The sequence below is a fragment of the Delphinapterus leucas genome, chromosome 4 (genome assembly GCF_059928025.1).
Source record: "Delphinapterus leucas isolate spDelLeu-1000000601 "Yukka" chromosome 4, BTC_Dleu_Yukka2, whole genome shotgun sequence".
Lineage (NCBI taxonomy): Eukaryota > Metazoa > Chordata > Mammalia > Artiodactyla > Monodontidae > Delphinapterus > Delphinapterus leucas.
In genome coordinates this window covers 58902212-58926477 of record NC_143132.1, presented here as the reverse complement: position 1 = coordinate 58926477, position 24266 = coordinate 58902212, and the positions used below count along the sequence as shown (strand labels likewise).

The 24266-nt window shown below is 35.9% G+C and overlaps 1 protein-coding gene across 1 annotated transcript in view; it reads left to right on the top strand.

Moving 5' to 3' along the window:
- Positions 1–24266, top strand: part of SLC9C1 (solute carrier family 9 member C1) — an 84976-nt gene that overhangs the window by 21135 nt on the left and 39575 nt on the right. Inside the window, exons 6-9 of the mRNA XM_030760700.2 lie at positions 1145–1306; positions 5755–5854; positions 9823–9966; positions 11604–11778. Coding sequence (XP_030616560.2) covers positions 1145–1306; positions 5755–5854; positions 9823–9966; positions 11604–11778 — 581 coding nt within the window. The remainder of the gene's footprint in view (positions 1–1144; positions 1307–5754; positions 5855–9822; positions 9967–11603; positions 11779–24266) is intronic.

The window sequence follows — 24266 nt, the reverse complement described above, 5'->3', positions numbered from 1 at the left end:
TTCACACTATCCCTATGGATGTTAAATCTTTCTGCTTGGCATATCTAGAAACCGTGGCTCCCTTTCAGCCATAGGAATGAGACTAGGTAGAGAAAGAATCTAAATAGCCTCAGTACTCTTAACAGTGCCCTCTCCACCAGTGAACATGATTAAGGATTCATAAATGGATTCTTTCTTCTTCATTTTACTATCTAAGAGCATAGCTCTAGGATTTACCTCCCCAAATTTAGCCTTGTTTTTCGATGTGGTTGCTGTTGCTGTTTTCTGTTGGCCATTCTTTGTTTCGATTTTGTTCTTGCTCTTCACATATTCTGTTGAAGTTGACCCTTCAGGCTTTCCTGACCCCAAGACCCACTCTCATCTGTAATTCAAACTTTGCTCCTCTGTTCCTCACCCTGTAAATGTGGGAAGGACTTCCTCACCCACTGAAAATGCCTGATTCCAGCAATCAAGGCTATCAAGGGCTTAGGTTTCCTGTTTTCCTGGGAAGGGCATCATAACGACTATAGAAAGCAATTTGGCAAGATATAATAATATCGATAAAGGATCAACTATCCTTTAGTGTAGTAATTCCACTTCTGGGGACTAAGGAAGTAATCAGAGAATTACAAAATAATTATGTACAGAAATACACACTGCAACATTGCTTATCAGGGAAAAAACTGGAAACAATGAAACACCCAACAATAAGGAACCAATTGGATTGGTCTGGCAGGCCAAGATAATACAGGAAATTCACTCAGCTGGGACTCAGAGGCATTCCTTGTTTTGTATTTCTTTGTGTGTATTATGTTAGACCTGGAAAATAAGTTCCATGGGTTTAGAGACTTTCTACTTCTTGTTCATTACTGTTTTTCCAAAATGTATTACAATTTTGGCACTGAATAAATATATATTCCCTAATGGGGACTGAAAAAAGCTCTTAAACTAAGCTGATAAAATTTTACAAATTTGTGTCTGACTTTTAACATTTGAAAAGAAACTCTTTCAATTTAAGAATAAGAAAATACCCTACATCTACCCCAAAGACTATGAGCTATTTTTAAAGATAATGACAAAAAGAAAAGTTGACCCAGATTATCACTTAAAATTAAGAGCAAGTAAGTTCTATTAATTATTTCCTGTTTACTCCCCTTTCTTACAGCCTATAGTATCATGGATAAAATTTGGTCATATTGTATAGCAAGTCTCTTGTTTGGAATTCTAACTTCAAAACTGGTACAATTGTGGTTGTCTACTGTTTTTGGAGATGATGTGAATCATATAAGTCTCAGCATTTCAATTCTGTACCTCATCTTTTATATTTGTAAGTAAGAAGGCTATGCCTAAAATTAAATGATGTAGAAAAATTGAAAATAAAGATATGGGAAATATTTAGGCCAAAAAAGCAAAAAAACAAATTCAACTGATCTAGAAGGAATATTTTTGAAAATAATGTATCAAAGGAGATTAAAACTATTAATATGTATACAATGGGAAACAATGTACCAAGATATATAAAGACAATTATAAATGACAAGAGAAATTTGACAAAATCATAATTACAATGAGATAATTTAACATGCCTTTCCTAGATAATTTCATAACCAAGTGGACAAAAAAATGACTATGGCTATAAAAAGATTTAAATAAAAACTCAAATGCTTGGCTCACAAGATATATAAAGATTTTTATCTTCCAAAACAGAATACTTATCCTTTACATATACATATAGACATTAACAGAAATAAACTAGACTAGAAGAATATTACAATAAAATTTCAAACATTGCTCAACCACAATACAATTAAATGCTAACTACAAAAGGAGGGTCTTTAAAAATAAACACTCTAACTGCCTGAAATTTAAAAAAACTTTTCTTGGTAACTCTTCAATCAAAAAGGAAATAAAAATAGAAGTTACAGATCAAGGAAGGCTAAACATTAGAAACTCTATCAACATTACTAATCCATTTACCACAACTCCCTTCTCACAGAAGTATGGCAGGCAATGATAGCCATATCACTGTTCCCTGACAGAGCCTCAGAATCACTTTCAACCCAGCCCTTTAGACAGCTCCACAAATGATTTGGAGTTGGCATGTGTGATAATACTTACTTCCCAAATTACACTATGTCTTTCCATTACACTTAGGAATAAGAGTGTTTCCTAGCCTCATATCCGTGATTAAACACAGACGTAGAGAATGGACTTGAGGACACGGGGAAGGGGAAGGGGAAGCTGGGACGAAGTGAGAGAGTGCATGGACTTATATATACTACCAAATGTAAAATAGATAGCTAGTGGGAAGCAGCTGCATAGCACAGGGAGATAAGTTGGGTGCTTTGTGACCACCTAGAGGGGTGCGATAGGGAGAATGGGAGGGGGAGACACAAGAGGGAGGAGATATGGGGATATAAGTATATGTGTAGCTGATTCACTTTGTTATAAAGCAGAAACTAACACAACATTGTAAAGCAATTATACTCCAATAAAGAAGTTAAAAAAAAAAGTTCTGGAAGCTCTAGCTAATATAATAAGAAAAAAAGAAAGACGTTTATACATATTTTAAAGGAGAAAATGGTTACATTAGTCACAACATTTTAGATTATATAGAAACACCCAAGAGAATTAATTAATAAACTAAGATAACAAGGTTCTTTAATAGTTTGATATAAGGTAAATATATAAAAATTAATAAATCAAATAGCATTCTTATAAAGCAGCAGTAACTAGTTATAAAATATAATGAAAATTGATTCTCTTTACATTAGCAAAAAGTTATAAAATATCAAGGAATAAACTTAACAAGAAGTTTGGACTTAAATAGAAAGCTACACAAGTTTTCTGAGAAGTATAAAATTTAAATAGACACAAAGAAAAGCTTCTTTTTAGAAATGCTAGAGTAACAGGATTCATTACTTTCATGTCTGAGGAAGGAAAGGCAGAACATAGGGATGTGAGGTTTCCTAACTAATTTGGATTTAAACCAATTATAATCTAGTGAGGTTGCACAATCGTTAATGAATTAATAGACAGTGAGAGAATGATGAGTCAGTACAAGTACATTCGTTACATACTACTTTAATGGTGTATTCCTAACGCTACAAAATTTATATTTCCAGCAAACATAATTTCCTCTAACATCATTAAGTAAGCATAGCCTCAAGATTAAGAGTTATGCTCAAGGAAATAATTTTATCTACTTATTTTAATTTTAAAAATTGAATTATCATTGATTTACAATATTATATTAGTTTCAGGTGTACAACATAGTGATTCAGTATTTTTATAGATTATACTCCATTCTAAGTTATTACAAAATAATGGCTATATTTCCTTGCACTGTACAGTAGATCCTTGTTGCGTATTTATTTTATACATGATAATTTGTATCTCATAATCCCCTACCCTATCTCCAAGAAAATTATTTTAAATTTTTAGAGTCAAGATGTCTCAATAAACATTTTAGCAAAAAAAAAAAATCCTAGGACAGAATTTCATGAAAACAGATAATGAGTAAATATAAATCTAATGTAAAAGAACTTTTACCCTGACCTAGCTTATTGTTTATATTAATACCTTCAAGGTAGTCATCATAAATATTTTCCAAATTTTACCATTACTTAACAAGTTATATAGAGTAGTCCAGGATTTGATCTCCTCAAAGCACATACATCCACAGTTTCCCCTTCCTTCACGATTCAAAAATGACTAAGTAAAGTGTTAGTTTCTGGCTTAGGTATCATTCCTAGCCAGAACTAAAATAAAGAATATAAAACTTGTAATTTTCCATCTCTAGAAAGGAAGACTCAATAGTGTGATAATGTTGTTCATTTCATCAAATTAAGATTATCACAATCTGAATCAAATAATGATAGAATTTTGGAGGGAGGTGGAATTTCACAGAATAATTTTAAAAATTCATCTGGAAACAAACTGTGAGACTATGCATGACAACTTTTTTAAAGTGAAGAATTTTACAATTAGGTAAGTATTAAACATTTAATAAGCCTTAGTAATTAAAATACAACTGCTATTAACAGGGGAATACAAAGTAAACCAAAGAAACAGAAGGGGCACAAAACAGATCCATGTATGACAATTTGATAAACATGGCAATAATGATCAAAGTGGCATATCCATAATATTCTTCAATATTAAAACAAAAATTTTAATTTGTACTTGTTAACTAGAACAATGTCTAGTTAAGAGAAAAAAAAATAAGCCCATTACAGAACTGTATTGCTGTATAATCCCTCTGTAGTTTTTCTTAATATGTGACTGTATATATGTATGTTAGAAGCAAGCCTCTGTGAGTGTTCACAGGGTACTCCACTCCTCTCTAAGATCTTGATCCAGTTATCTTAAGCTTCCAATTCTATAGTCTATGAAAACCCAAAGATATCTCCCCATAATTTCTGAAAATTTCTGGAGTTTTCTTCCTCATAATCTCTGCTGCCTCCTCATAAATATATAACAATTTCTTCTTCTTAGTAAACTCTAGTGAAGATGGGGACAAGGGGAGCGCACAAGGAAAATTACGTTGTGTAGTTCACAACTCTATGAGATCTAACAGCTACCCATATCTCCTCACTTTTCCATGTTTCCCGCTTAGTTTTTACCACTTGTCTCCATTATAGAAATTCAGCAAGCAGCCTTTAATGCTTGGAGTTGCCTTCTGGGTGTCTCATTCTGTACTTTCAAGTAGCTTATCTTATGATTTTTTCTAGGCAAATATAGTCCTCTCTTCAATAGAAATTTCAATCAAAATGTTCTTTACTATGCGGCTGCTTCCCACTAGCTATCTACCTTACGTTTGGTAGTGTATATATGTCCGTGCTTTGTGACTGCCTGGAGGGGTGGGATGGGGAGGGTGAGAGGGAGGGGGACGCAAGAGGGAAGAGATATGGGAACATATGTATAACTGATTCACTTTGTTATGGGGCAGAAACTAACACACCATTGTAAAGCAATTATACTCCAATAAAGATGTAAAAAAAAAAAAAAGAGGAAACAAACAAACAAACAAAATGTTCTTTAAAACTATACCTGAAGTCCTGGCAGTGGAATTATGGGTATTCCCTTTTTCTAAAAAATATAATCTCTATACTGTATCATATTATTTGAATTTTTCACAGTGATAATATATCACTTTTATAAGCTACTTTCAAAATTATTTTTCCCTCTAGCTCATGAAAGCTAAGAGAATGTTTAAGAATATTCCACAGTTTTGTACACTTTTCAGTCCCTGACAGTAAATTCACCAAACCAAAATTAAACTGGGGAAGTAGATCCATATTAGGTTTGTATTGGCTCCACTCCTAGTCTTGTCACAAGATCAAACCATTTCTATCTCCTACTGTCTTCTAAGAAAAAGTATGTGAAGTGGGCTAGTCCATAGAGAGCTCATCAGCTCACTTATATTTAATTCATCCAGAGCCCCCCTGAAAAAATTAGACCTGTGAAGGGTGCTCTAGCCTCACTAGGGCACATGAAGAGATTTGTGAGCTCCACATTGTTGCCAATGATCAGAAGCCAAAGCAGTGCAAGGATGTTCATTACAGACTTTTCTGCACAGTTGGGTATGAATCTGAGGAAGAAGAAGGACAATGGGTGGTGATAATAATTTGTGATATCCAGTTGAAACCAAGGGGGATAGCCTCTCTATATGAAGTCACTACTATCAGATATCTGATGTTTTCATCTCTGGCAAAATTTGTGCCTCTGTTGATGTTAAATTAATATTTTATATTTGTTTCTTTAAAAACATAGGTAAGCTAGTTGGAATGTCTGGAATATTTACCATCGTCATTATGGGACTTTTTTTAAATTCTACAAGTTTTAAACCAGGAGTTGAAGCACTTCTTCTTGAGTGAGTGGCTAGCATATTTTCACTTTGTTTCGTACATTAGAAGTTATAATATTGTAATAGTAACTACATCTACGTCTACATGGTCAAAATAAGATACTGACTTGAAAACTAGCAAACTAAAACCCGTTCTAAAAACTCTGTTGCCTGTGTCCTCTAAACCTCCATCTTTAAGCAAAATTTGTAACCTCACTTTGAGTTCATGTTGACTCTATTTCACCACTAATTCCCTTAAGTCTCTGACCATATTACTCAGTAATGTTCAGGCTAATCCCCTAGACAGGGGCTAGGATTAAGGTAAGGCAACTGAGGCCTTCATCTCAGGCACAAAATTTAAGAGGGTGCCAAAACACTCAGTAATCAAAGTAAATATTTTAATGCAATATTTTAAAATTGAAATTAATACAAAAAATCCATGGTGAAAATACAAAATTTTAAAAGAAAGATCAATATTACTAACAGTTCCTTTTGCCTCAGGCTCCAGTATGGGTCAGTTTGGCACTGCCACTAGAATGGAAGACCAATATTTTAAGGACAGTGAAGAGAGGCCATGGAAAGCCAATTAAAAGATTAAGCTAGGGCGTTTAAATACAATTGGCAGTGTTAAAAAAGAAAATAGAAGAGTACAAATTGTGCCTTGCTCAAGGGCACCCAGCTGAGGGGGTGAGTGGAAACTGTGTCAGTCTTGAAGAAGGGGTACTTTCTGTAATGTTCCAATACATGGGATGGGAACTTGGCCTAAATCACACAATGGCAACATATTAATATGTGTTAACAGAGGGCCTGAACATAATCAATGATTTTTTGGCTTTTGGGAGAACATTATGGAAGATGAAATGAGTTCAGAAGTCAGAAGCTGAAAAGTATAGGATTTGAGAGCACGTCACTAAAATTTCCTGTCAATTACAATGGAAGCCAGTTGTACTAGCTGCTAGGCAGCATTAATTGGGCCACCACTGTAGGAAGCATTTAAAATGTTATGCATGTATTTATATGCATGGGAAGTGATTCTGAAGGCTCCCTTCATTCTTGCTGTAACTGAAAGCTGGCTCTCCCCTGAAGACATTACTTCCCTCATGTTCCTTAAAGGTTATAGTGTCTTTCTCACCTGCATCCCTGGTGCTATAAGCCTAGGGTTGAGGTGGGTGATTTTTCTGTACCTCAGCCATTTCTATATTATTTTTCTTATTCTTCCCCAGAGGAGCCCAGTTTTGAAGCTCATGCCATCAGATTATACCATCGGCCACCCTCTTTGCTGTAGTTATCTCTAGAACTCTGAGTCACACTCTCCATTTTGTGAAGATCTTGGCCCCTGTCTCACTGCGACTCTCTCCAACATCATGCTATCACCATCCTTAGTGGCATCAATCAATATTCACACAGTTGATCCTACTATTCCCTCACCTTTCCATTCCAAGACTTCCTTTCCTCCTGTGAGCACATCTATCATTCCATTTCAGCCACCCACTTTATGCTCATACAAATAATAACTTCATAATCTCAATTTCAAGAATCTTACTATCTAAAATATAATATGTGCCAGCTCCTACTCTCCAAGACAGTAGAAATCTAAGATAATAATGGTAAATCCTACAAGAGTCTACAGCAGGTCCATGCTACCCTCTAAGAGAGGAGGCGCACCATCGCCCATCTTTTCAGCTTAGCCCCCTAGGACCCCAATTCTAACAATTCTGTTGTCACACTGAGAATATAACACATTGAACCTATGATGTTTTCTGATCCTCACCCACCTCACTTCCTCCTTACCCAGATCATTTCTTTTCTTTAAAACCATCTAATAACTTCTCATTTGGCTACAAGTCAAAGTTGTTTCAATGGCAAACAAATGATATGTTTGTCCCCCTGTTACTTCTGTGATTCATTTCTACCACTCTCACCCTCACCCACCCTGCTCTAGCCACACTTATTATTCCTCAAATATACCAAACAGGCTTCCTGTTTGGGCTTGTGTTCTTGTGCTTCTGCTCTTGAAATGTGCTTCCTTTATATATTGGCATAAGTAGCTGCCAATTTCATGCTTCTATCCATACATCACCTTGTTAGAAAGAAATCCCCCAAATAAGAGATACTTCCTTGTCAACCCATATAATTCTTCTTAAGTCATATAGTACTACTTGGTTTATTTTTAATTTTTAAATTTTATTTTAATTTTGTTTATTTTTGGTTGCATTGGGTCTTCGTTGCCATGGGCGGGCTTTCTCTAGTTGCCGCGAGTGGGAGATACTCTTCATTGCGATGCAAGGGCTTCTCATTGCAGTGGCTTCTCTTGTTGCTGAGCACAGGTTCTAGGCACGTGGGCTTCAGTAGTTGTGGCACACGGGCTCAGTAGTTGTGGCTCACAGACTCTAGAGTGCAGGCTCAGTTGTGGCGCTCAGGCTTAGTTGCTCCGCAGCATGTGGGATCTTCCCAGACCAGGGATCAAACCCATGTCCTCTGCATTGACAGGTGGATTCTTAACCACTGTACCACCAGGGAAGTGCCAACCTGTATAATCTTTTATTCTTGGCAAATTGATGTCCCTAAAATGTCCAGGCCATAAGGTCTTATCATTCCTCTAGGCTAAGGGCTGTGCAACATTGAGATATAAAAATGACACAGATGCCTAGATCTATAGTATCAAAATCTATGAGGGTGAGAGCATGGGATATCTGATTTTAAAAAACTCTTCCAAGATGATACTTATATACAGAAAGGGTTGTGACCTTTTGCTCCTGTAAAAGGTCTAGATTTGTTAGGATAACTCATGATCACCAAATAAAGGAAACAGACTTTAAAAAAAAATTCAGAAGCTTTTTTCTGTGTGCCTGACTGATTGAACACACACACGTACATGCGCACGTCTATTAGATGGATTGGGAGCTTGGTTATTCAGTTCATATCCACTCTGAATTTGGTGGGCATTAATTCCTTACAGAATCTGGTTTCCTCCTCATAAGATTTCTCCCGTTAATTTCTACCATATATGAAAGAGTCTTGATAACTCTTCAATATATGTCACTTAATTGATTTGATTACATTTTGTGCTAATCTCAACAAGAGTGAGATTTTTGATATTTGGAGACATTTCCCCACAGCGTTTCATGTTGAAATTTTCTCTGGTAATGCCTAGGTATTTATGTTTCAGGGACAGAGTCTGGCAGCATATGGGTAAAACCAAGCTCTTTTTCCTCTCATAAAATGGTGTTCATGTGCCCTTTTAATCTTTTCCATTTATTTTGCTACACATATAATGTCAACCTTAAATACATGAAATATACAGAAAGATAACGTGAAGTTTTAAGTAGCTATGGTCCCAACACCCAAAAATGACAAATACTCGTGTCTGAGGGTACTTTTTCAAACTGCTTTGCCTGCAACTGATGAGAACATGAGCTTTGGGGATGATGCAGAGTTTTCCTGGGCTCTGGAGTACTTGAAAAAGTACAGACTCAGAAATCACAAAAGGAGAATCTACAAAGGGCATTCATGTGAACAAAAGATTCATTCACATATTCTAAGTGCTAGCTAGATTTTGGGCAAAGGCTTAATCCTATCACAATGTAAATCAGACTAGTAGTTCAGTATTTCCTTTTAAAATAAACAATTTTAGATCTTCCTAATGGTACAAGGACTTCACCATCAGTATTTTCCAGCTACTTGAACCATAGCGCCTGAATGAGTTCTGTCAAATAGTATAGCTACAACCTAACATATCTTTCAAAGTCAACCCAAATAGAAAGACACTAATTTACATTCGGTGTAAGCTGGTTAAAATTGCTTTAGAAGTATTTGTTTACTTGCCTTAGTGCTCCTTTCTCCCCAGTTAAGTTATAAGCCCCTTGAGTGTTGGTGAATGCCTTATTCATCTCTATTTTCTTTATAATGCCTAGCACAATGCCTTACATAGATAAGTCTTGCATTGAACATGTTAGATTAATTAACTATATTTAAATTTTTTTCTAAAAATGCAGATTCTGGAGTTGTCTATCATTTGTTGCTTTTCTCATGGTGTTCACTTTCATTGGACTTCTAATTCCTGCACATACATATTTATATATATCATTTTCTGATATATATTATTCATTAAATATCTGCTTAACACTTGTTGTTTTCAGGTAAGAAAGTCATTTGAATATTTCTATTTATAAGACATTGACTAAGCCTGAAGTCATTCTTTAAATGACAGAAATGTTTCATACCTTAGAATGAAAAATTCACTCAAACTTTCCAAGGAATCATCAGCAAATTAGCACTCAGTGTTTTATTCAATTTTTAACTACATTTCAAAGCAATGCAAACATGTTGTAAAATTTTTGAAAATTAGAAAAAAGAGAAAAACTTCTCATAATCTTACTACCTAGAGGCAACCACTACTAACATTTCGTATATTTCCTCCAGTGTTTTTTATTCTATGAGGTTTCATGAAGTTAAACATCTATCATAAATAAAAATGTTATCTTGCTTTGTTCACTTAATATTATATATTAGTATAATATATATATTATATAACAAATAACTTACTCTTAATAAAGTATAGTTGGAAATTGCTTTTTAAAAATCAGGGAGGGACAAATTGGTAGACTGGGATTGATATATACATGCTACTATGAATAAAATAGGTAACTAATAAGGACCTACTGTACAGCACAAGGAACTCTACTCAATGCTCTGTAATGGCTTATACGGGAAAAGAATCTAAAAAAGAGTGGATGTATGCATATGTATAACTGATTCACTTTGCTATACACCTGAAACTAATACAGCACTGTAAATCAACTCTACTCCAATAAAAATTTTAAAAAAAGAAAGATAACCTTTCTTTCCTCCTAAATTATTATTCACTATTATTTGATATCTGCTCTGTTCGGTGTTCTGACGATTCTGACATTCTGCCATGTTACGTTATGTTATGCGATGTTATGTTTAGTTACTTTTAGGTAACATTTTTCTAGCTTGGATTCAAAAAAAATTAAAAATAAATTAAATGATCATATGTCTAATAAATAAATAGATAAAAATCATATGGAATTCCTCCTTGTAAATGTCTTTTTTTACCTAAATAATTTTTGTAGCCCCCTTTCCAGTGTTAAAAGGCAGAAAGCAATCTGCTTATGTAACTGAAAAGGAGATAACATAGAAGAGGAAAACCACCAAAACAATTCTTTAATCTCCATCACCAAAATTGTTAACATTCTACTTCCATCTAGGAAGATTAGTTGGGACTCAACGTCAAGTCAGCCAGTGCCAAGTAAACGGAAATTAGCCCCAAATTATCAGATACAGTTAGTGTAAAATATAAGAATGATCTGTTACTAAAAGAAGAAATAGAAATGAATTAACTGATACTGGGCAGATTCAGTAAGATTAAAATCTACAAAGAAAAAGAAAGAGAGGACATTATTTTATCTCGTATTTATTAGATTTGCTTTTACTTGTTTTTGAGATCTAGAATAGAGTATATCTACAAAACGTCTCTACCACTTTCTTTTCCACCTGGAGAAGCACCACTCAAAGGTGATGTGGAATTACTCCACCACTTTCCTAAGAGAAAGAAAGAAAAAGAATAATACAATTCTCTTGGTATGGAATGCCCTTCTGCCTTCCTTTTGTGCCATGCCAACAGAGTGTGAAAGATGGTTCATTGGTCTGAGAGTTGACAGTTCCACAGGGAATAGACTGGAACAGCATAGAATGGGATGGAAAGAAATTTCTATGACAAAAATAACTTTTTAAAATCTGTTTTGTCTTTTAGACTTCTGGTCTTTCTATTATTGAGCCCTCTTTTGTCTCGACTTGGTCATGGTTTCAGCTGGCGCTGGGCATTCATTATGGTCTGGAGTGAAATGAAAGGGACTCCTAATATAAACATGGCTCTTCTGCTTGCCTACTCTGAATATTCTCTTGGATCTGAGAGGGAGAAATCTCAAGTAAAGAAAGATGTGGTTTTTTATTAGAATATTTTATGAAAACTGTTTCTGTGTACTAAAATATGCTTTTGTAGTGAGATTGCTCAACCCCACTTGGAATGTGGGAGTGATTTAGCTATGAGGGTAAAACTGGGGAGGGGAAAAACAACTGGCAACTTTCCTCTTCTCCATTCTAGCTTAAGGATTCCTAAATCCCTTCATCGCACTCCTAAAAGATAGGTTTATTGTACAAGTTAAGAGAATTAAAACTTATAAGTCATTTAAAATATTATCTGATACAGAGTATGCACTTAATAAATGTTTCTATTTTTATTTACTTCTAACACCTACTCAAGAAAAGCAGAAACCTACTTATAATTGGCTCTATTGTCTTCTGTAACTTTATGAGGCCACATTTAGTAATGCTAGGAACCGAAACATTTTGTTTATTAACGGAAGTTATCTCTAAGATAGAACCCCCAAACTCTGCCTAACAGAATATAATGGGTATGACTCTCCCTCTCCCTCATCTCAAAATAAGATAATTTCAAGGATCTCTTTAAGAAATTTTCTATGCAGACATCACAACACATCTAATACTTCCATCGTGGCTTTTTTTTTTTACATAAATTCCAAGAGTAAAGGGAACAGTACAAAGGCCATTATTATGTATAATCCAAACATTAAAAAACTAAATATTCAAACACTGCTTTCTAAACCAAAGTATCTAATATTACATGACCTCTTCCTTCTTTTTAACTTATCTCCACCTGCCTGAATAAAAATCAGCGGCATCATCATACATCCTGACCAGTATAATGGTGAACGTTGCACGTGGATATGGGTTCTGAAATTTTTAGTTGGTTGCTATTTACTGTGTAACCATCCACAAGTTATTTCATTCCCACCACCTCACCCAAAGTGTCAGTTTCCTCACTCCAAAACAGATTTAGTAATGATACCAATCGTTTGCTAATAAATATTTAACAAGTAACTTTCTCAGAGAGGGGGAGACCCTAAGTTGTAGTGTTTGCCAGTTTCTGTTGTGTAATCACTGGCACCAACAGGAATATCAGTCTGCTCATAAACTTCCTGAAAATGTAATGATCAGCTCTCACAAACTTGTATGAGCCAGGTCTATCTGGCTATATCACTATCTCCACTGTCTCAAAGGGTTATTATGATAAATTGAAAATATACCTAAAATGCTTAACACATTGTTTAGCATATAGTAAATGTACAATAAATCTGAGCTATGATGATGATGTTGCCATGCAGACTTGCTTTTATATAAAACTTTGGTAAATAAAATCATTTGAGAGATGTCTCAGTAGTAGTTAACTAGTTGAGAAGAAAGTAGCACTCCTTACTTAATTTAATTTAGCTGAATCTTACAGCTAATTTATTAATACTCACAAAGAGGCACTACAATGAAAGCTTAAAATTTTAACTTAATCCTCTCTCTACTACTCACAAGTTCAATGACCAAACTGAATATGTTCCAAACAAGTACATAAAAATATGTGAAGCCAAAACTGAGAACTAAGAGGAAAAATAAACAAACTATATTTGGAGACTTTAACACTCCTTTTTATAATTTGTTCAACAAAGTGTAGAACTAGATAAAAAATCAGCAAGGATATGGAAGAACTAAGCAACACCATCAACCAACAGGATCTAATTGACATTTATAGAATCGTATCAACTGATACAGAAAAAACACTTAACAAAAATCAATATCCATTTATGACACAATCTCTCAAAAAATAGAAATAGAAGGGAATTTCCTAATGTTGATAAAGAACAGCTACAAAAAAATTTACAGGTGGCATTATAATTAATAGTGAAAGACATTTTCACCCTATAATTGGGAAAAATCCAAGAATGTCTACTCTTACTCTTTTTATTAAACATCATGATGGAAGTTCTAGCTTGCTCCATAAGACAAAAACAATAAAATAAAATAAAGGAAAAGAAACACATGAATATTGAAAAGGGAGAAATAAACTATCCTTATTTGCAGATAATATGATTATCTATATAGAAAATTCCAAGGGTCTTCAAAAAGAAGAGAAAGAAAAGCTCTACTAGAACTAGTAAGTGAGTTCAGCATGGTCTCAGGATACAAGATAAGTATAAAAAATCAAGTATTTCTATATACTACCAATTGATACAAGGAAATGAAAATTAAAGATACAATTCCACATACAACCATTCAAGAAATAAAAAGCAAAGGAACTAAAATAACAAAAACAATTTTGAAAGAGAAGAAAAAATGGGAAAAATCAGTATACCCAATTTTAAGGCATTATTACAGTTATAGTCATGGAGATTAGATAGTATTGTCAGAGAGAGAGACACATGGAACAGAACAGAGAACCCAGAAATAGATCCACACAAACATCCCCAACTATTTTTTTCTTTTTTTTTTTTTTTGCGGTACGCGGGCCTCTCACTGTTGTGGCCTCTCCCGTTGCGGAGCACAGGCTCTGGACACACAGGCTCAGCGGCCATGGCTCACGGGCCCAGCCGCTCCACGGCACGTGGGATCCTCCTGGACTGGAGCACGAACCAGCGTCCCCTGCATTGGCAGGCGGACTTTCAACCACTGCGCCACCAGGGAAGCCCCCCAACTATTTTTTGATAAAGGTGCAAAAGCAATTCAATAGAGGATGTCTTACAAATGGTGCTGAAGAATGGGTCATTCATAGGCAAAAAAAAAGAACATTGACTCTAAGTCTCACATCTTTTACAAAATTAATTATAGTGGGTCACAGAATTAAATACAAAATGTAAAACTAGAAAACTCTTTTTTAACTTGGAATAAAATCTTTGGGACCTAGCATAAGGCAAAGACACCAAAAGCATAATCCATAAAAGAAAAAAAAAGAAGAAATTATACTTCATCAAAATTAAAAACTTCTAACAGTCCAATGGGCAGAATACAGGAAGAGACATTCCACAGAAGAGGATATACACATGAAAAATAAGCACAGAAAGATGGTCAACATGATTAGCCACTGGGGAAATGCAAATTGAGACCACAAAAAGATATCTCTCTATTAGAAGGGCTAAAATGAAATATGGTGATGAAACTAAATGTTGGTGAGGATGCAAAGAACCTGGACCACTCATACATTACTAGTAGGAATATCAAATAGTACAGTCACTCTGGAAAAGAATTTGGCAGTTACTTAAAAATAAAATTACATACACAAAGGAAGGGTCCTAAAGGGCCTGGGTTAGCATGGGCGCTTCTGGCCTGGACACATAGAGCTCCCAATGCTAAGTCTGTCAAGGTCAAGGCTACAGCAACTCAACAAGACTTTCCACTATCCTCAAGTCAAGCAGTTATTGCTGGGAGCTTGGAGGTATCAAAAATTCGTGCCAGAAGACAAACTGTGCCTGTCCCTTAAACATTTGCCTTAAGGGCAGCTCCAGAGCACTATGCTCTGTTTCTGAACCAGCCCATCTGACAGCAGCCTGGTGAAGATGCCTCCTCCACTCAGTCTCCTCCATCAGGAACCATTTTCTTCTTTGAACACCATCAGGGACACCCACAGCAGGGGCTGGGGGTCCAGTCCAGCGAGAACCCAGGAACTCAGAGATTTCTCCTGATTATGTCACAGAGTGCCAAGGGTAGGACTAGAGCCGTGTGGCTGACAGGGTCTTGGTTCTCCAGCTGGGTGTCAGCCCTGAGCCTCTGAGGTGGGAGAGCCAAGTTTAGGACATTGGTCCACCAGAGAACTCTCAACTCCTCATAATATCAATCGGCGAGATCTCTCCCAGAGATGTCCGTCTCAATGCTAAGACTCAGCTCAACTCAACGACCAGCCAGCTCCAGTGCTGGACACCCCATGCCAAACAGCTTACAAGACAGGAGCACAACCCCACCCATTAGCAGAGAGGCTGCCGAAAATAATAATAAGTCCACAGAAACCCCAAAAGACACCACCAGACATGGACCTGCCCACCAGAAAGACAAGATCCAGCCTTATCCACCAGAACACAGGCACTAGTCCCCTCCACCAGGAACCCTACACAACCCACTGAACCAACTTTAGCCACTGGGGACAGACACCAAAAACAACGGGAACTACGAACCTGCAGCCTGCAGAAAGGAGACCCCAAACACAGTAAGATAAGCAAAATGAGAAGACAGAAAAACACACAGCAGATGAAGGAGCAAGATAAAAACCCACCAGACCTAACAAATGAAGAGGAAATAGGTAGTCTACCTAAAAAAGAATTCAGAATAATGATAGTAAAGATGACCCAAAATCTTGGAAATAGAATAGAGAAAATGCAAGAAACATTTAACAAGGACTTAGAAGAACGAAAGATGAAACAAGCAACGATGAACAACACAATAAATGAAATTAAAAATTCTCTAGAAGGAATCAGTAACAGAATAACTGAGGCAGAAGAACAGATAAGTGACCGGGAAGATAAAATAGTGGAAATAATTACTGCACAGCAGAAGAAAGAAAAAGCAATGAAAAGAATTGAGGATAGTCTCAGAGACTTGTGGGACAACATTAAATGCACCAACATTTGAATTATAGGGGTCCCAGAAGAAAAGAAAAAGAAAGGGACTGAGAAAATATTTGAAAAGGTTATAGTTGAAAACTTCCCTAATATGGGAAAGGAAATAGTCAACCAACTCCAGGAAACGCAGAGTCCCATACAGAATAAAATCAAGGAAAAACATGCCAAGACACATACTAATCAAACTATCAAAAATTAAATACAAAGAAAAAATATTAAAAGCAGCAGGAGAAAAGCAACAATTAACATACAAGGGAATCCCCATAAGGTTAACAGCTGTTCTTTCAGCAGAAATTCTGCAAGCCTGTAGGGACTGGCAGGACATATTTAAAGTGATGAAAGGGAAAAACTTACAACCAAGATTACTCTACCCAGCAAGGATCTCATTCAGATTTGACAGAGAAATTAAAACCTTTACAGACAAGCAAAAGCTAAGAGAACTCAGCACCACCAAACCAGCTTTACAACAAATAATAAAGAACCTTCTCTAGGCAGGAAACACAGAGAAGGGAAAAACCTGCAATAACAAACCCAAAGCAATTAAGAAAATTGTAATAGCAACATACACATCAATAATTACCTTAAATGTAAATGGATAAATGCTACAACCAAAAGACATAGACTGGCTGAATGGATACAAAAACAAGACCCATATATATGCTGTTTACAAAATACCCACTTCAGACCTAGGGACACATACAGTCTGAAAGTGAGGGGATGGAAAAAGATATCCCACGCAAGTGGAAATCAGAAGAAAGCTGGAGTAGCAATTCTTGTATAAGACAAAATAGACTTTAAAATAAAGACTATTACAAGAGACAAAGAAGGACACTATATAATGATCAAGGGTTCAATCCAACAGGAAGATATAACAACTGTAATTATTTATGCACCCAATATAGGAGCACCTCAGTACATAAGGCAAATGCTAGCAGCCATAAAAGGGGAAATCGACAGTAACACATTCATAGTAGGGGACTTTAACATCTCACTTTCACCAATGGACAGATCATCCAAAATGAAAATAAATAAGGAAACGCAAGCTTTAAATGATACAATAAACAAGATGGACTTAATTGATATTTACAGGACATACCATCCAAAAACAACAGAATACACTTTCTTCTCAAGTGCTCATGGAATATTCTCCAGGATAGATCATATCTTGGGTAGCAAATCAAGCCTTGGTAAATTTAAGAAAATTGAAATCATATCAAGTATCTTTTCCAACCACAGCACTATGAGGCTAGATATCAATTACAGGAAAAAATCTGTAAAAACTACAAACACATGGAGGCTAAACAATACGCTACTACATAACCAAGAGGTCACTGAAGAAATCAAAGAGGAAATCAAAAAATACCTAGAAACAATTGACAATGAAAACACAATGACCCAAAACCTATGGGATGCAGCAAGAGCAGTTCTAAGAGGGAAGTTTACAGCAATACAATCCTACCTCAAAAAACAAGAAACATCTCAAATAAACAACCTAACCTTACACCTAAAGCAGTTAGAGAAAGAAGAACAAAAACCCCAAAGTTTGCAGAAGGAAAGAAATCATAAAGATCAGATCAGAAATAAATGAAAAAGAAATGAAGGAAACAAGAGCAAAGATCAATAAAACTAAAAGCTGGTTCTTTGAGAAGATAAAGAAAATGGATAAACCATTAGCCAGACTCATCAAGAAAAAAAAGGAGAAGACTCAAATCAATAGAATTAGAAATGAGGAAGGAGAAGTAACAACTGACCCTGCAAAAATACAAAAGATCGTGAGAGATTACTACAAGAAACTATATGCCAGTAAAATGGATAACCTGGAAGAAATGGACAAATTCTTAGAAAACCACAACCTTCTGAGACTGAAGCAGGAAGAAATAGAAAATATAAACAGACAAATCATAAGCATTGAAATTAAGACTGTGATTAAAAATTTTTCAACAAACAAAAGCCCAGGACCAGATGGCTTCACAGGCGAATTCTATCAAGCATTTAGAGAAGAGTTAAGACTTATCCTTCTCAAACTCTTCCAAAATATAGCAGAGAGAGGAACACTCCCAAACTCATTCTACGAGGCCACCATCACCTTGATACCAAACCAGACAGAGATGTCACAAAGAAAGAAAACTACAGGCCAATATCACTGATGAACATAGACGCAAAAATCCTCAACAAAATACTAGCAAACAGAATCCAACAGCACATTAAAAGGATAATACACCATGATCAAGTGGGGTTTATCCCAGGAATGCAAGGATACTTCAATATACACAAATCAATCAATGTGATACACCATAATAACAAATTGAAGAATTAAAACCATATGATCATCTCAATAGATGCAGAAAAAGCTTTTGACAAAATTCCACATCAATTTATGGTAAAAACCCTCCAGAAAGTAGGTATAGAAGGAACTTAAAGGCCATATATGACAAACCCACAGCCAGCATCGTTCTCAATGGTGAAAAGTTGAAACCATTTCCAGTAAGATCAGGAAAAAGACAAGGTTGCCCACTCTCACCACTATTATTCAACGCAGTTTTGAAAGTTTTAGCCACAGCAATCAGAGATGAAAACGAAATAAAAGGAATCTAAATAGGAAAAGAGGAAGTAAAGCTGTCACTGTTTACAGATGACATGATACTATACATAGAGAATCCCAAAGATGCTACCAGAAAACTGCTAGAGCTAATCAATGAATTTGGTAAAGTAGCAGGATACAAAATTAATGCACATAAATCTGTTGCATTCCTATACACTACTGATGAAAAATCTGAAAGAGAAATTAAGGAAACACTCCCATTTACCATTGCAACAAAAAGAACAAAATACCTAGGAATAAACCTACCTAAGGAGACAAAAGATCTGTATGCAGAAAACTATAAGACACTGTTGAAAGTAATTAAAGATGATACAAAAAAATGGAGAGATATTCCATGTTGCTGGATTGGAAGAATCAACATTGTGAAAATGATTATACTACCCAAAGCAATCTACAGATTCAATGCAATCCTTATCAAATTCTCAATGTCATTTTTCACAAAACTAGAACAAAAAATTTCACAATTTGTATGGAAACACAAAAGAACCCGAATAGCCAAAGCAATCTTAGGAAAGAAAAATGAAGCTGGATGTATCAGGCTCCCTGACTTCAGATGATACTACAAAGCTACAGTAATCAAGACAGTATGGTACTGGCACAGAAACAGAAATATAGATCAATGGAACAGGGTAGAAAGCCCAGAGATAAACCCACACACATATGGTCACCTTATCTTTGATAAAGGAGGCAAGAATATACAATGGAGAAAAGACAGCCTCTTCAATAAGTGGTGCAGGGAAAACTGGACAGCTACATGTAAAAGAATGAAATTAGAACACTCCCTAATACCATACACAAAAATAAATTCAAAATGGATTAAAGACCTCTTATAAGGCCAGACACTATAAAACCCTTAGAGGAAAACATAGGCAGAACGTTCTATGACATAAATCACAGCAAGATCCTTTTTCACCCACCTCATAAACAAATGAATAAAAACAAAAATAAACAAATGGGACCTATTGAAACTTAAAAGCTTTTGCACAGCAAAGGAAACCATAAACAAGACGAAAAGACAACCCTCAGAATGGGAGAAAATATTTGCAGATGAAGCAACTGACAAAGGATTAATCTCCAAAATATACAAACAGCTCATGCAGCTCAATATCAAAAAAAAATAACAACCCAATCCAAAAATGGGCAGAAGACTTAAATAGACATTTCTCCAAAGAAGATATATAGATTTCCAACAAACACATGAAAAGATGCACAACATCATTAATCATTAGAGAAATGCAAATCAAAACTACAATGAGATATCTTCTCACACCAGTCAGAATGGCCATCACCAAAAAAGCTACAAACAATAACTGCTGGAGAGTCTGTGGAGAAGAGGGAACCCTCTTGCACTGTTGGTGGGAATGTAAATTGGTACAGCCACTATGGAGAACAGTATGGAGGTTCCTGAAAAAACTAAAAATAGAACTACCATATGACCCAGAAATCCCACTACTGGGCATATACCCTGAGAAAACCATAATTCAAAAAGAATCATGTACCACAATGTTCTTTGCAGCTCTATTTACAATAGCCAGGACATGGAAGCAACCTAAGTGTCCACTGGCAGATGAATGGATAAAGAAGATGTGGCACATATATACAATGGAATATTACTCAGCCATAAGAAGAAACTAAATTGAGTTATTTGTAGTGAGGTGGATAAACCTAGAGTCTGTCATACAGAGTGAAGTAAGTCAGAAAGAGAAAAACAAATACTGCATTCTAATGTACATATATGGAATAAAAAAAATGGTTCTGAAGAACCTAGGTGCAGGACAGGAATAAAGATGCAGACATAGAGAATGGACTTGAGGACACAGGGATGTGGAAGTGTAAGCTGGGACGAAGTGAGAGAGTGGCATGGACATATAGACACTACCAAATGTAAAATAGCTAGCTAGTGGAAAGCAGCTGCATAGCACAGGGAGATCAGCTCGGTGCTTTTTGACCACCTGGACACTTGGGATAAGATGCAAGAGGGAGTGGATATGTGGATATACGTATACGTATAGCTGATTCACTTTGTTATACAGCAGAAGCTAACACAACACAGTGAAGCAATTTTACTCTAATGAAGATGTTAAAAAAATAAAATAAAATGTTAAACCTTAAAAAAGAGCAAGAGAGGGAGACAGAGACAGACAGAAAGAGATAGGGAACAAATTACTGATATCCATAATGAAAAAGAGAACATGACTACAAATTATACAGTTATTAAAGTAGTAATAAATAGAAATTATGCATAACTTTTTGTCAGAATAATTTAATACCTTAGATGAAAATGGTTAAACTCCTCAAAAACACAACTTACCCAAACCGACACAAAAGAAAATAGAAAATCTGAATAGCCCTATATCTGTTAAAGAAATTGGGTATCTAAATTAAAACTGTCTCACAAACTAGAAGCCCAGATGGCTTGACTGGAAAATTCTGCCAAACATTTAAGGAATAAATGATAACAATTCTACATAAACTCTCTCATAAAATAGAAAATGATGAAGCACTTTTTTTATGTGGCCAGCCCACTCTGATACTAAACCCCAACAAAGATAATTACCAACAAACAAAACAATTAATTAAACATGATGCTAAAATTCTTAAAAAATATGTAGCCAATTAATTTTAAATATATAAAAAGTATGACATTATGATCAAATAGACTATCCAAAAAATATGTCCAGAAATATTAGTTTAACATTCAAAAAAGTATTTGTGGAATCTAAAAAAACTGAGCTCATAGAAACAGAGAACATATTGGTGATGGCCAGAGGTGGTGAGAGGAGACGGAGGAAATGGATGAAGATAGCCTAAAAGTACAGACTCCCAGTTATAAGGTAAATAAGTTGCCAAAGAAAGTAAAACCTCCATTTTTACCTCACACCATATGTAAAAGTGCTTAGAGATGCATCATAGACATAAATATAAAATCAAAAGCCCTAAAACTTCTGAAGAAAACATAAGAGAATACCTTTGCAACCTTGGAATAGACAAAGGGTTTTTTTTTTTTTTTTTTTTTTTTTTTTTTTTTGCGGTACGCGGGCCTCTCACTGTTGTGGCCTCTCCCGTTGCGGAGCACAGGCTCCGGATGCACAGGCTCAGCGGCCATGGCTCATGGGCCCAGCCGCTCCGTAGCATGTGGGATCTTCCCAGACCGGGGCACGAACCCGTGTCCCCTGCATCGGCAGGCGGACTCTCAACCACTGCGCCACCAGGGAAGCCCGACAAAGGGTTTTTAGATCAAAAAAACAATAGTAATTGGAGTTCTCAACATGAAAAATGTTTGCTTACCAAAGGATAGCTTTACATAAATGGATAATGTAAGTCTGAGAGGAAATAACACATATATCTGATAATGCACATTTTTCTAGTGAAATATAGCTAATTTGCAATGTTGTGTTAGTTTCAGGTATACAGAAAAGTGATACTCTTTTCCAGATTCTTTTCCATTATAGGTTATTACAAGATATTGAATATAGTTCCACGTGCTATACAGCAGGTCCTGTTACTTACCTATTTTATATATAGTAGTGTGCGTATGTTAATCCCAAACTCCTAATTTATCTCCCCCCACCACTGCTAAACCCTTTGGTAACCAGGGGTTTGCTTCCTATGTCTGTGAGTCTATTTCTGTTTTGTAAATAAGTTTATTTGTATCATTTTTTAGATTCCATACATAAGTGTATCCTATGATATTTGTCTTTCTCTGTCTGATTTACTTCACTTAGTATGATAATCTCTAGGCCCATCCAAGTTGCCACAAATAGCATTATTTCACTCTTTCTCATGGCTGAGTAATATTCCATTATATATATATATATATATATATATATATATATATATCTTCTTTATCCATTCATCTGTGGATGAACATTTAGATTACTTCCATGTATTGTAAATAGTGCTGCAGTGAAGATTGCTGCACATGTATCTTTTCTCATTAGAGTTTTCTCCAGATATATGCCCAGGAGTAGGATCATATGATAACTCTATTTTCAGTTTTTTAAGGAACCTCCATACTGTTCTCCATAGTGGCTGTATCAATTTACATTCCCACCAACAGTGTAGTTGGGCTCCTTTTTCTCCACACCCTCTCCAGTATTTGTGATTTGTAGACTTTTTAATGATGCCCCTTCTGACCGGTGTGAGGTGATACCTCATTGTAGTTTTAATTTGCATTTCTCTAATAATTAGCGATATTGAACTTCTTTTCATGTGCATGTTGGCCATCTGTATGACAATGCACTTTTATCCAGAATATATTTTTCAAAATTTCTACAATTTTATAATAAAAGAAAAACAACCCAATTTAAAAAATAGGCAAGGGGCTTCCCTGGTGGCGGCGCAGTGGTTGAGAGTCCGCCTGCCGATGCAGGGGACATGCGTTCATGCCCCGGTCCGGGAGGATCCCACATGCCGTGGAGCGGCTGGGCCCGTGAGCCATGGCCACTGAACCTGAGCGTCTGGAGCCTGTGATCCACAACGGGAGAGGCCACAACAGTGAGAGCTCCGTGTACCACAAAAAAAATAAATAAAATTAAAAATAGGCCAAAGAGTTGAACAAATGTTTCAAAAAGAAAGATATATACCACTAAGCACATTAAAATGCTTAACATCATTACTCTAGGGGAATGCAAATTAAAACTACAATGAGAAACATAATATTCAATTTAAATGAAGGTTTTAGAACTGGCAAATCTCACCTATAGAAATAGAAGTAGGAAGAGTAGTTGCCTCGTGTCGGGTGGGGATTGATTGGAGCAGCACTGGAGAAATTTGGAAGGATATGAGAATATTCTACATCCTGATAGGACTGAGGGTTATATGCGTGTATGCACTGTCAAAACTTATCAAATTATGCATAAGTACATTTCAATGTGTGTAGATTGTACCTTGGTTTTTCTAATTACCAGTGTTTGGGCTGCACCCTTGAAGAATTAAATCAGAATATTCAGTGGCACCATCCTGGGCACCAATATGTTAAAGTTTCTCTGGTGATCCTAGTGTGCAACCTTGAAAGCCTCTGGTATGGTTTCATGCTCTGTCTCTAACCTCCATTTGTAGCCAAAGAATAGAGGACTGGCTAAGAGTTTAAAATAAGTTCTGGAAGTTAGAATTCCATAAAACGATGGAAGTTTGTAGTATCAAATTGAAAAGTGTCACTTCATCTGTCCATGGAGATTAACTTGGGATATAAGTGGAGAAAAAAAACTGGTGGCACCAAAGGCATCAATTGCTCCTCCCTGCTGGCAATGAGATGCCAGAGAGGCAAAGTATGAGGTGGAGCAAACATACCAAGGCCTCTTAGTTGTCCTCTTTTCCTAAGTGGAGAGAATTATTTCATACAGATGTGCTGATAACA